The following is a 14,628-nucleotide window of genomic DNA, read 5'->3' on the forward strand; positions in this document are numbered from 1 at the left end:
GACCTGTCTCTTTTTTCAAATGGCAGAAATGATCACTGTGTGCACCTCTGTGATCTTGAAGAGGGAGGGCAATGCCTTTTCAGAGCAGCAGAGGTCAGACTCACTATAATACTGATACTCATGGTAGTAGAATTATCTGGTTGGCACATAAAGCTGTTTATACAATATGCAAATCAAATCAGACTTTATTTATGTAGCGCCTTTTGTACAAAACTGTTAAACAACTTGCTGGACATACAATGACATACAAGAATACAACGAAAATAAAGAGTAATATAAAGAAATAATAATATAGTACATAAGAAAGATGGTAGAACAGAGAGACTAGTGTAGCACAGTAAAAGAGGGCAGATCGATACTAAATGGATTAAGGGAATGCTAAGTTAAACGAGTAGGCAGTGCCTTAAGTTTTCTTCTAAAGGTGTTTACAGATGGTGACGCCCTCCGCTCCTCTGGCAGGCTGTTTCTGAGGTGAGGACTGTAGACACGGAACCCTGCCTCCCTGTAGTTCTTTGTCCTCACCCAGGGAACATCTAAAAGGCCAGTGCCAGAGGAGCTGTGTGACCTAGAGGGAACATAGTTTAAAAGCATGTCAGACAAGTATTCAGGCACTAGTCCACTGAGTGATTTAAATGTATTCTAAAACTGACAGGCCACCAATGAAGGGACTAAAGGACAGGTGAGATGTGTGCTCTCCTTCTGGTCTTAGTCAGTACACATGCTGCTGTATTCTGACTGATCTGTAGCTTTTTTAGAGTTTTCTTATGTAGACCAGAAAGGAGAGCAATACAGTAATCCAGCCTGCTAGTGATGAAAGCGTGCAAGTGTCTGCCTGGGAGAGAAACGGCAGCAATATTTCTAAGGTGATAAAAGGCAGTTTTAGTGAGATTGGGATTGCTGATTAAAAATTCAAATCAGGGTCTGGAAGCATGCCTAGTTTTTTGGATGGGGCTTGTGCCAGGGATACATGAGATGACTTTGTCTGCAAACCTGCTGCAACCACACAGAGTTTCCTCAGCACTGTTTTAATCACAGAGGAACACCCTGAGTGGATGTAAACTGTCAGAGCTGCCTAATCAACAGGTTGAACAAGTGAGTTGAAGTTTTTTTCACCTGTACTGGTTTGACCACACTGGGGCGTTTACACACACAACACACACACACACACACACACACACACACACAGTGTTGACTGGGTTAGTGGGAAGACAGGGAACTGATGCTCACTGAGCTGTAACCATTAATTCAGTGGTAAATATAAGTATGGGCCATCTTGTAATCTTTACCAGTGTGATGCCACGTAACATAACATCTGTTCATAAGGATCTTTGTCTCATGTGAGCCTGGAAATATGGTAAAGTTCACTCAAGTGCAAATACAAAGACATGTGATTCTTTATGCTATACATCACAGCACATCACGTTCCAAGGTAGAGGCAACTGTTTAAAGTAGGCTACCACTTATTATTCTTGTTAACACCATGACTATGATTATCATGAATGTTATTTGAGTGGTAGGCTATAAGTTGCAGAAGCAGCAACAGTAGCAGTGGAAATAGCAGCAGTAGAGTAATAAATAATAATAATAATAATAAAAATAATAATCCTTATTTGTAGAGCTTTTTTCAAAAACAAGTTACAAAGTGCTTTAACAATTGTAAAGAATAATACAAAAAAACAAGATAAGAGCATGAAAACATTGAAAAGACTAAAATACAGATTAATATAAAATTAGTAAAATACAATAAAATAAAAGGGATAAAATAAAGTCAAATAAGATCGGGAAAGGCTCTCCTATAAAAGTATGTTTTAAGAAGGGACTTAAAAGAGTTCACTGACTCAGCCAACCTGATTTCCTCGGGCAGGCTGTTCCAGAGCCTCGGGGCCCTGACAGCAAACGCTCTGTCCCCCTAGAGTAGATACAACAGCAAGAAATTATGATAGGGTGGTACTTAAAAACAGCTGTAGTAGTGACTGTAGCTTGTAGGGACACTGTCATACACATAACCCCAACATAAAGTTCACATTGTGAAGACCTGACGACGTTCTACCAGCGGCACTTGAACGTAACGTCAAGTTACCTGAAACTAAAGGTGGTCTCCTCCTCTTTCGATGCCGCGCCTTTTCGCGCACACACGGCATCTTTCAGGAAGAAACAGCGTCAAGCGCTGACTGACCGGCTCCTGGCAGCTTTAAAAAGGATTTTCAGGGGTTCCCACTCTTTCATATGCTGCTGTTTGGACGGAGGCACAGTCAACATGCTGATTAAAGAATAGTGAGTATCTGTACTTCTGATACGGCGCTGTTTTTTAAGCAGAGAGAGGAGAGTTCAGGCACTGTCACTGTCACTGCACTTTGCGATGAAACTTTATGAATTATTAACATTTACATCGGCTGATACCGTAGGTGAACGTGTATGTAAATCTTGCTAAGCTACAGTGTTTTACATTTGTGTCCACTGTATTTAGCTTGGTTCAACTTGGAATGCACAGAACTCCATGTAAAGTTCTGGAAAATTAAAATTGATTTGGTTGTTAGCAAAAGTGCTTACACGCTAGATGGATTACTATGACACTGGCAGTCATGTCGGCATAGATAGGTTGATCTGTGTATCTGAAACAGCAGTGTAACTCCACTAAACATTTAGGTTTGGTTGTCACTGCCGCTATCGACCTAAACTAACTTGCTGACATTAAAGTTAACGTTAGACTGTAACGTTAACGTTACTTTAATAGGAAGAGGGAGGCTATGGGTGCGGCGAAACAACTTCCAAAGTTTAACTTTCATTGACTTAATTTATTCCTTGAGGTATTGATGAATGCCGAAGTGGAGAATTCCTCTCAAGTGTTCAAAAATGTATAATTTCACATTTCACAAGGCATGCGCGAATTAGTAAGGAAAGCCATCTCAAATTGGCAAAAGTTTGGACAGAGTTTGGAGTTTTTGAGCTTGGCAAATACCGGTGCTTATGATGTCAAGTCAATTTTATTTACATAGCCAAATATCACAAATTTGGCTCAAAGGTTCTTGATTTGAGGGAGTGAATGAAGTAGTGACCTTTTTTACATCTACATTCTTGTAACTTTTGTTTTGATTGTCATGTCATCTGACCATGGTGCAAAGTACATTAAAAGGGTAGCCATGTTAAACTATTATACTTTGGAGGAGGCGTGTGCCTTAAAAAAAAAAAAACTGCTTGTAATATAAGATAAAGTACCCATCATGCCAGAACGTGTAAACTGTGCAGTGTTTGTTAGTGGATGAGAACAGGCAAACGGATATCTTTTTCATCACACCAGCCATCAAGTTCATGCAGGGAAGGCTCCTGTTTCACTCTGATCTGTTCTAATGAAATATTCAGGCCCTGCTAGACTGGCAACAGGTGGCGATTAATTGGCTATTGTATCAAGGCACACTAGAAAAGGATACACAGATAACACACATGCAGGGTTTTTACCAACAGTCCCAGGCTTATTTGTTCTCTCACACTGGCAGTCTTTATTGCAGTTTTATAATTTCCTCTTCTCATGGTTCCTATGTTAGTGGGATACAAGCAGAGAACTAACTGTCTTTCTACTTGCCAGTGCTCATTAAATATAACTAGGGAGTGGAAAGGCTGGAGCCCTGGGGAGCAGGAACAGCATACTGTTATCTTTGCTGTGTCCCCGGGTGCTGACAGACATTAGTAGTTTCATTAGGTCCTTGCTAAACTGTTTTGTTTAAATTTTCTGTACCAGTCGCCTCTGTCGGGCAGGGAGATCGTGTTTTTCTTTGTCACATTCATCTAGAAAAAACCCAAGCCCACACCCTCTAAATAAAGGTGCAGGTGTGCCCTCACCGCTGACTGGTTAAGAAGGCACTTCACTGACACATTTTACTTGTCACGAGGAGTACCACCCAGCCTGTAAAAACAACTCTATGAAGTTTTCTGTGGTTCTGGAGAGAGAGTTGAAATTGGTCTTGAGAGTTCAAATTTATAATAGAATACCTGAATTTCAACTGTGGTGTGTGGGCTCCGAAAGACGTGGGCATTTAGTAAAAAGTTGAATTGTCCTTCTTGTACAGGTTAAATATAAGAAGAGGTATGTGTTAATTAGTGAGCTTAAGAGGTGCTGGTTGGGGGACCAGCACCTTTGGACAGCCAAGCTAGCTGTTTCCTGGATTTTCCACACTTTACACTAAGCTAAACTAACCTACTGCTGGCCCAGGACTACATATTTACCGTACAGACTTTATAGCGTTATCCACTGTCTCACCCAACTCTTTGCAAAAAAGTAAATTTCCAAATATTTCTTTAAATTCCACGTCTAGAAGCAGTTATGAAGTTATATCTCTTGCAGGTTCATCATTATTTTTTTTATTTATTTATTTTTTATATATGTGATTATTTATGTGCTGAGATCATGTAAGCTGAAGGCTGTTGTCTGTATCTTAAACCTAAAAACAAAATGTTAACCTCTGATTATGTGTCCACATCCACTTCTTGTCGTCCAAAAGTTATAGTTATTCTCTGTTGTATCTCTGACTGGGCTATCCGTGACCTAACTAATGACATCTTGTTTTTTTCTGTCTTGCAGCCGAATTGTCCTGCCCATTTCAGTGGAGGAGGTAAGGACTAATTTGTTTACTTTTATTTTATCATGGACATTCCAGCTGGGGACCTCCAGTGTGCACGTCGAAGTGTCCTTGAGCAACAAAGTAGCCGACAGCTGTGTCGTCGGTGTCTGAGTGTGTGTGAATGACACTGCCACAGTGTGTGAATAGGGTGAATGTGACATGTAGTGGAAAGCGCTTTACAAGTACAGTCGGATAACATGATAATTGACATGAAGGTACTGTCTCAGATTTAGCTAAATTGCAAAGATTTGATTTTAGTGTCCTTATCTCATGATTGTCATCCATCACAACCTAGAATATCTGCACAAATAATTTATTAGAAATGCAGTTACATCACATTTTAATGAATTATGCATACTGTCTTGGCAAAAAAAAAAAAAAAAGATTGATTTTGATAAAGGCATGTCAACATGACTACAGAGGTTTGTATTATTTTTGCCATATTTCACAATGTTTTGTTATCACTTCCTTTAAATCATGAGTTTCCTTGTGGAGATTGCTTCTCTCCAATGTTTTTTTTTTTCTTTTTCATTCAGTGACAGTACCTACTCTTTAGTTTTCCCTCACTGAAATGCTGCCTATAATTCTCCAGGATGCTGATCTACATATTTCAGCATCCTGTATCCCATCCTTATGTGTTTGTTATCGCCTTGCATCTGATCTTACTGCATTCAGTGACGATTAAAGGAATAACAGAGCAGATGGTATTTTACATACCAAAGATTTAGATTAGATTTGACCATCCTCCAGTGGATACTCCGCACACTATGTGCCCAGACATGTGTTGTTGCTGGAGTTAGCCACTCTCAGGACTGTCACTTTAGGCTGGCACGTAGATGCCCTTGCAGTTGAAACACTTGGCTATCAAGTCCAGAATGTATTTAGCTGTGTTTAGTCTTCCATACTATTGGCTGCTACGTGTTATCAAGAGAGCAGGTTCAGCCTCTTTACCTTTCCCCTTGATTCTGTGTGTGCTTTATGAAAGAACCATCAGGGTTTTATTAACCTTCCTTTCTGCACTTGCATGTGAACCCCTTCCTTTTTAATACCTAATAGCTAGGCCTATTAGCTCATTCTACGTTTCAGTCCAAATGTTCCATACAACACTGTACTCTTTGTTTTTTCCACTTCTTAACACAAAGCAGAATCCAGTATTTCACTAAGCTACCTAATCACTGTTTGACCAGCTTTTCCTCTGATCCCTTTCAGTGTGAAGCGTTAGCTGGATTCCTGAGGTAGTTGAGTAACAAGTTGCATTCACAGTTTTTTCAACAGCTCGAGCTGGATCATATCTGAATGAAGCAGGGGTGGGATCCGTAGTCTGAAATTAATCGTCATGTCAAATGTGATGCTGCATTCACAGTTTTTGGAAACCAGGTTGGGCGGGTTACACTGGATCCTACACTTACCATATTGCAACTTGATGGCATCTTTAGTAGAACATCAACAATTAACTGCCCTAATATTTTATAATGAATCAACATAAACTCACAGAGCATGCTTTCACAAGCATCTGAAATTGTATTCATTCATTTAATTGTGTATATGGTTCTTTTAGAACAGAAGCTCTGTAAAAGGTGGTGGATCATGATGGCTCCAAACACTTTGGAGATGTTGTTGCTGCTTGGAGCGGTCAAGTCATTGTGACGGTTATTCACATGTGCCTGAAATGCTGCATACGATTGTTCTACCTTCATTCACAGTCCACACCTTGTTTCAGTATATCGCATGATGTGAACCAGCAGGTTCACCTTTTCTGTGACAAACTTGAAAGACAGAGCACTTTGCCTCAACATGTTTTATCCAATTTTGGTGACCACCTCAGGTTCAGCCTGTTTGCAGCCGAATGACTTGTTCCCAGCCCTGAGTGGCTCATAAAGGCCTGCGTTACCTCTCTGACTGTAACTGTCAAAGAGAAGACACACTGGTTATACACGACAAGTCACATTCCACAGTGTTTGTATGTATTTTTGTCTCAATGTAACACTCTACAGCATTGTTGTTGACCCACTCCAGTTTTTTGGCAAATGCACAAAGAGATTCTCAGTTACTTCAAATTCATATTTTAGCCATATTCACTGTTTGACACGTCGTTTAGGCCCCTCCAAAAAAGTCTGTGTCTGTTAAGTGGGAGTGTTTGGGCCTGGCCAGGCTGACAGCCCCAGTGATGTGAGTCACTTATTCCAGTGTCACAACACTTTTGCCTGACTCAGGAAGGCGTTGAACTAGGGGGGTTGGAGGAGGAAGAAGAACAGGAAGAGACAAGGGGGGGAAAAAACAAAAGGCTTATTCTGTTGGTTTCCTGATGCTGAAGTCAGTGTCTGGGATACCTAAAAGGAAAATGGTTAACTCAGTCATTTCTGTGAATGGTTAACTAAGGTCATAACAGAAGGATTCTCAACAGGGGTCTTTGAACTTTCTCTTTCCTTTCTGTTGTGTATCTCTCGGGTTATTATTGTAATAGTGTAACAACACTAACATCCAACACTGAAATTGTTTAGAATGAAATCATCTGAATCTCATTTTTCAAAGATTGAGCTGCCCAGTGTGCTAGTTCGCCAATGGTCACTACTAAGCCACTGCTAAGCTAGAAGCCCATAAACCAAAACATTGAGCTGAAAGATGCTAAAATGCTTCACAGAGCTGATTATTCCTGTGGTTTTTTCACTTGGGGCAACCCCTTTCACGTTACATATTTAATTTGATCAAACAGTAATTAGCATATTAATTAATAATATATATATATATATATATATTATATATATATTACCTTAATAATATTGATCAGGTTTAATGTTATTAACTAAACCTCCATTGCATTAGTTCCACCGGTATTTTTCCTGCTATGAAAAGTAAAAATGTGGAATAGGTTATTCCTTCTAAAATCTCAAATTTGATTGAATTCAATACTGTATAAATGCACCTGTAATAACCATGTTCTCCTCTTTTGCCGTTCCAGTACCAAGTGGGCCAGCTGTTTGCAGTAGCGGAGGCCAGTAAGAGTGAGACGGGTGGAGGAGAAGGTGTGGAGGTGTTGGTCAACGAGCCCTATGAGAAGGATGGAGAGAAAGGACAGTACACCCACAAGATCTACCACCTGCAGAGGTAGGCAGCTCAGCACTGCTACGTTCACACCGCTAAGTAGTGCATACCTCACACTACATATTTGGCTCTAGAAGTTTGATGACATTCTGACTACTATAAAAAGAACTGAAGTAGTTGTCGAGCTAACTGATAACACACTAGCTAGCTCTACTGTGCCATTTACTCACCCCTGGCGTTCTGTTTTCTGAACTGTATATCATTTCATTTAATAAAGCTTGCTAATGGGACAACATATTGACACAGTTTCTTCAAAAGGTCTATTTGTATTGATTCCTGTCTTGTCACTGTCTTAAACCATGCCTCTTTTGTGGAATAGTCTATACCAGGGGTCGGCAAATAAGTCTGGCATCGGGCGAAAGTGTTTTTCAAGTAGTTACATGGCGAGCCAGAACATAGTCAAATTATTTCAAATCCTTAATCACCTATGTGTTTGTTTAGCGCAGTCTGTAGGAGCGTGGACTCCCGTTGGGAGAGTTGTATGATCGATCCCAACATACGGCAGATATATTTTTTTCTCCCTTGTTAAACAAATGGATTATAAAGACACTGCAGCACATGCTCACAATAAAGCATGTGCTGCAGTGTGTGTGTGTGTGTGTGTGTGTGTGTGTGTGTGTGCGTGTCCCGGCGTTTGATCCGCCTTCGTAAACCCATCCATCCATCCATCGTCAACCGCTTATCCTGCGTACAGGGTCGCGGGGGCTATCAATTTATTTATATTTGAATTTTTCTGCTATCAAAGCAATCTGGCCGCGGGCCGCCTGTTGCCGACCACTGGTCTATACTCTCAACAGAGGAGGGTTGAATACACAGTTAAACTGCTTCTTCCATTTGGACTTACCTCCCTTACCATTTAAAACTGTAAAGACATGCTTTTAGACAGCAGGGTAAATTTTCATGTCAGAATTCACCAAAGTTGACTTCAAAGTGTAAAATTTGTGCAGACTTTATTGCTCTGCGAGAAAATCTACTGATCCCATTGAATCAAAGTGATTTCTGCGAGATTTTGCCGGTTTAAATGCCATGCCACCAGACCCATATCAGAATATCCTGGACAGGGAGCATACTGTACACTCACACTTGCATTGTACTTGCATTCTCTCAAACTCTAAACATTAAAGGATTGTAGCGGAAAGGCATTGAAAGACCAGAAATTGACTTTAGGATGATAACACTATGGGAAACTACAAAGTGGGTGTGGTTGTGGGTGGGTGTGTGTGTGTGTGTGTGTGTGTGTGTGTGTGTGTTAAGCTGCAGGAATGGGTTTGTTTTTTTGTGCGTACTTGTGTGACCTACATACATCAATGCCTGTTTGCGTCTGTCTCTGCAGTAAAGTGCCAGGCATTATTCGCATGATAGCGCCAAAAGGTTCTCTCATGATCCACGAGAAGGCCTGGAATGCATATCCTTACTGTCGAACGAGTGAGTCCAAAATATACACACAACATGTTGGCCAACATCAAAACTCCGCATACAGCTCTGCAACCCATTTTCAGTCAGCACCTTGCAGTCTGATTGTACAGTAAAGACCAGTAAAACCTTGTTTCTTTCTCTCTCTGGTCCATCCCCTTTCCGTTACGGCCCACCATTTCTTGTGATGCAGTCCTTACAGTAAGTATTCTTTCATTTTGAGTTAAAAGTGTGTGTGTGTGTGTGTGTGTGTGTGTGTGTGTTCACATGCTGCAGGACCAATGTTTATTTGCAGACATTAATGCACAGTGCCTTTTCACAAACTGTAATGCAATAACTTTGTGTGTGCAAACATTAAGGTTGTTGACTAACCTTAACATGTGTTTCTCCCGTGCTTACAGAATGAATACATGAATGAGAAGTTCATGATTAAAATCGAGACGTGGCACAAGCCTGATATGGGGAATCAGGAGAATGTAAGTCATGTGATCTGACAGTAGTTGTTCATACTTTACCCACCATATAAGTTAAGAAAATACATTACAGGTGCATATATAACTGAAAAGTTGGACTGATGTGAAATAAGCATTTTGTTTGTATGTTGCTACTGTGTTTACAGAACGTGTAGAATTAATGCAAATCAAACCATACTTAACGTAATAAAACAGTAAAACTTGTCTGTTAATCAATGTGGAAGTCATTGCAAGTTCCAGTCTTGTGATTTTAATATTGATGGTGGGCTGCCATTTTGTTTACACTTGGATCATGGATTAGGTCTCCTTGGGTCAAAGCCCACCACTTTGATCCAAAGTGAAATATTTCAACTACTATTGATTGGATTGCCTAAAAAATGTTGGCCTGATATTAGAGGTCCCTAGGGAATAAACTCTAATGATTTTGTTGAAGACTTTTCATCTAGCGCCATCATCAGGTCAAACATATCCAATACTTTGGTTTATGGCCAAATACCTGCAAAACTAATGTCAATGTCATCTGCTTCAGCTGTAATTTGTGATTAGTGAATGTTAGCATGTTAACAAACTGAACTAAGATGGTAAATGTTATACTTGCTAAACATAAGCATGTTAGTATTGTCACATTAACCATGCTGATTAGCATTAGAGACGCTAACACTTTAGCAGTCAGAGTTGCTAACGTGGTGGCAGTATTATAATAGGTAGTTGGGAAATGGGAGATTGTCCGCCTTTGGCCTTCGTAATGCAAGCCTACTGGAGGAGATTGGGGACAAAATAACAAATCCTTATTCTGTGCTAAAAGACATTACAAAGTTCAGCTGAAGCTGATAAAATCCTCTCAATGTGTTTACTAGGTGTCTTAATCTTACATGTTTGTTAAGACTGGATATAATTAAACCAACAATCCTTAGTATGGATATTGAGGCCCATTATCCTGCACTGGTCAAACCCTAACTGTACTTACAGAAGTCTGATTAAGTATTTCATACTTTGCTGACTTAAGTTGATGATTTGATTTTTGCCTCGCTGCAGGTACACGGACTGGACAAAAGCTCGTGGGAAAAAACTGAGATAGTTAACATTGACATTGCTGACAGAAGCTGCATAAGTCCGAAGGTAAGGGCAAAAAAGTCTGAATCTTTTTAGAAACGAGCTCAGGTTTTGGGTCAGATTTTCCCATCAGTACCCAGTTATTTTATTATTTATTTTTTGGGGTGTTTGCCTTTGTTTGAGAGGAACAGTGGAAGATGGACAGAAAGAGAGAGAGAGAGGGGATGACATGCAGTAAAAGGTCACAGGCCGGACTCGAACCCGGGCCGCGGCAGTAAGGACTGAGCCTTGTACACTGTGCACGAGCTCTACCAAGTGAGCCAATGGTCGCCCCACCCAGTTATTTTTGATTGAGAGTCCACACTCTTTATGTTTAGGTCGCACATCTATCTTCTAAACATTCAGTATAATAAACCTCCTTATTACGCTGCTTCATATTTGTCATGGCTACACTGTGTATCATACTGGTTGCATTCTTTCTTTAGGACTACAACCCAGATCAGGATCCAGCCATCTTTAAGTCAGAGAAGACAGGCAGAGGGCCTCTTGGACCTGACTGGAAGGTACTACACCTGCTGTCACTCTTCACTGTGGTTCAACTCATCAAAGAAATTCAATGATTGAATTTAAAGGCCCGGAGACTTTGTGCGTTTATGTTATCTGTGCATCTACGTGTTTGCAGAAGGAACTCGCTAACAACCCGAACAGGCCGCACATGTGTGCCTATAAGTTAGCCACCGTTGAATTCAAGTGGCTGGGACTACAGGGCAAGGTGGAAAGCCTCATTCAAAAGGTATACAGTTGTTGCTTTTTTTGGTTTGTTTTCTAGGAGAAGATATGGTTTTTGATATATATTGCCTTCTGGTGGCCAATAATTTCTGTACCAAGAAAAATGTATTTTGCTTTGTGTTGAAATGCCCCACAGTACTAGACATGTAGTTTAGATGACTTTTATATTTCACCCCGTAATTATTGTCTGATGTCTCATCTCCCTCTGTTTCCCTCATGTCTGTACGTCCAGATGGAGAGGCGTTTGTTCACTCAATTCCACAGACAGCTGTTCTGCTGGATTGACAAATGGATTGAACTGACGATGGATGATATACGACGCATGGAGGAGGACACAAAGAAGGAGCTAGATGAGGTGACTGAGCGCAGTAAACTCTACACTGCACCACTGTTACAGGGCGTAGCACTGATCACCCTAATGAAACTCGTGTCCCATTACTTCTGCATCAGTCCTCTATGGCAGCATGTTGCTTTCGCCATATCCCCCCCAAAAAAAAGGGTCAGTTTCTTGTTACAGCGTGAAAACGACACGTTTCTCTTTACAACTACATGCCAAATGATTCTGTAATAAAAAGAAACAAACCAATTTATCTAGTCTATAAATCCATAAAACATATATACACAAAATCAAGTTATCTCATTAAAACAACAATTCTTTCGTGTTGTAACATGGTATGTTGGTATAACAAGACAGTTATGTTTCAATGAATGTGACAAACTACAAGTATTGAATGACGAGTAACAATCCTCCACCCCTGCCCGAACCAGACACTGTTTGTCTATATAGGGTATTTATCAGCAGAAGGGTTAATTACCTAGATACACCAATCCAGAAAAGGTTTCTTCAGGTCAGACACTAAATTAAATAATAATAATAAATTAAATGGAGGAAAGTAAAGCTAATTCGGTCAGTATCTTCATTGACGCATGTACGATTAAATACAACATCACTAATCTCATGTCACAAATTAGAATACAAAACTTAACAAAATAAATAAAAAAACTACTCAACTGTCTACGTCAAACAGAAGTGGGAGAGAGAATGTGGCCTGGAGATAGCTGAGGGTGATTGGAGTGATATATGGGAAAGCAGGCTAAGACCACCACCATTTTCTGGGCTTTCCTTTTTAAAAATTCACATTGGCAAGAGATCGCTAAGGAGAGATGTTTTTAAAATACTTCTTGCCGCCAGCACGTGGAAATGTCTGCAGACAAATCCTCCAATAAAGGACTTCTTTGCTGTATTTGTCCTTGAAATAAACTATATGAGAAACTACCTCAAGACTGCAATCCAAGTTGTCCATGTAAACCCACTCTTTTTGCTTGAAAATACCAGTAAAAAAAGTTTGATTTATGTCTTTTAATCTGAACAAATCTAACATAAATAGGGACTATGATTGTCTGTCTATATGTGATACCCACAAGAGGCTGGCGACCTCAGTATGTTATTAAAATGACAAAAGTTACATTTAATAGGACATGTTCATTTTGTGGAATAACAAGTACATTGTGTGGTATAATGAGATGTTGTTCTAACAATGTTGTTCTTGTTAAAATGAAATAATCTGGTATGTAGTAATGGAGAGAAATAATAATAAGAAAAATAATGTGGTATAATGTGAATTGGAAACTGAGCAAAAGCATTTTTATGGATGGCAGCAACACGTTGTCGTAGTCTGAATATTTGTCGTTATTGTTTTGCCCCCAGTAGCACTACTTGTGCAGAATAAAAGAAATCCAGTATTTGTGTCCCTTTCTCAGTAACATGTGTCTCTCCATGTTATAGATGAGGAAGAATGATCAAGTTAAAGGCATGGTAGGTGATGACAACTGATGGCCGCTGACAGGCTAACTCAGTGAGTATATTACTATTATTCTGGTTTGATTTTAACATTTTGAATTAAATTAAATTTGAACAAGATTAATCAGGTCTCTTTGAATTTTAACTTGTTCTGTTTTCCTCTTCAGATCGCTCTCTGAAACAGGAGGATTTATCTTCATTCTTTGAGCTCAGACTCCTTTCCTAGGACACCGGACCAAGACCAGCTAGATAGGCATAACCAATTATACCACACTTTACATCCTATTAATAAAATTTGCTCTTAATAAGAGCTCATTATTCTAAAGCAATTGTGTGTCTTTATGTACTACATTTGAATACAACTATAGCAGCTTTTAGTTTTTTTTAAGAGAAGTTTGCAAATCACTTTTGAGGATGAAGTGTTCTTGCTTATGCCTATTCTGTCCTCATACATTTTAAAACATTAGGGAAAAGGTGAGGGTTGTCTCTGAAGAAACATTTCTGATTACTGTTATCTTATTTTATTAATTATTCTGGTTTTGTTCTTTTTCTTGATTTTTGTATTTTTTAGTTCTCAGTGATCTATTGTTTATCTACTAGCACAAGGCACATTTCCCACAAGTTATCTGTCTACATCCGCAAAAGCACCAGAGTTACAAGGATCAGAGGATGTTTATTTTAGAAGACTAAAACAGAAAAAGCTTCTGTGTTTTGAGAAATTTCTGTTAATTTCCAAAATTTCCTCTCACAAAGTGCACTTATTGCCCTGTTATGTCACACTGGAAATTCCTCTGCCCTCCTGTGCTTAATTTGATTCATCATGACATGGTGGCTGGAGGCTTTGTAATTTAAACACCGCTTATGATTTCTGTAAAAAAGTATTACATATATAGTATTTACTTTGAAAAGCCCCAGGTGGTTGGTTTAGATTCATACAAAGATGTTTGCTGCTGTTTTGTATTTATGGTTTTGGGTGGAGGTTGTAATTGTTGGTGATAATCTGTCAGAACATCCTGAACTCTGAGCAGATCTCAATATAATTCACACATTAAGCACTTCTGTCTTGATAACTTTTTGGCCTACATCATTGTAAGTCTTGTCCTGGGTTTAATTCAGTAACCTGGATTTTAATGTAATGAGTTATATGATTATGTAGTATATTAAAGACGATTTCCTTGTTCCCTGCCTTTTGTATATTTGTACATTGTATACAAAATGTGTTGTCTTCCTGTTACTGTTTGTTTTTTGTGTATGGATGAGTTGGTCTCTTTAGCAAGTGCGTTATTGGACTCAATTTTGCGAATCTATAGTGTAATTTTGTTATATTAACTGACTAAAAACTTCAGGTCCAGGCCTACAAGTATAAAAGTGAGATTTTGAG

General features: G+C 39.4%; 1 protein-coding gene across 1 annotated transcript; it reads left to right on the forward strand.

The window, feature by feature from the left end:
- The first annotated feature begins 2,117 nt into the window (after positions 1-2,117).
- LOC119883346 (phosphatidylinositol transfer protein alpha isoform-like) lies at positions 2,118-14,432 on the forward strand. The gene is made up of 12 exons (XM_038693950.1): positions 2,118-2,274; positions 4,577-4,607; positions 7,576-7,721; positions 9,052-9,143; positions 9,325-9,332; positions 9,533-9,607; positions 10,640-10,723; positions 11,143-11,220; positions 11,340-11,450; positions 11,679-11,801; positions 13,233-13,302; positions 13,415-14,432. The coding sequence occupies exons 1-11, from the start codon at positions 2,258-2,260 to the stop codon at positions 13,278-13,280; spliced, it is 813 nt and encodes a 270-aa protein (XP_038549878.1). The 5' UTR covers positions 2,118-2,257; the 3' UTR covers positions 13,281-13,302; positions 13,415-14,432.
- The last annotated feature ends 196 nt before the right edge of the window (positions 14,433-14,628 follow it).

Source organism: Micropterus salmoides, unplaced genomic scaffold (genome assembly GCF_014851395.1).
Source record: "Micropterus salmoides isolate LMB-PRFRI ecotype aquatic unplaced genomic scaffold, ASM1485139v1 Ms_hic_scaffold_3, whole genome shotgun sequence".
In the NCBI taxonomy this organism is placed as follows: Eukaryota; Metazoa; Chordata; class Actinopteri; order Centrarchiformes; family Centrarchidae; genus Micropterus; species Micropterus salmoides.

What these genes read in the sequence shown, in the direction of transcription:
- LOC119883346 (XM_038693950.1), top strand. An exon ending in AAGATCTACCACCTGCAGAG is followed by an intron (nt 7,722 to 9,051) that starts GTAGGCAGCTCA and finishes CTGTCTCTGCAG; the next exon opens with TAAAGTGCCAGGCATTATTC. An exon ending in CAAAGAAGGAGCTAGATGAG is followed by an intron (nt 11,802 to 13,232) that starts GTGACTGAGCGC and finishes TCCATGTTATAG; the next exon opens with ATGAGGAAGAATGATCAAGT.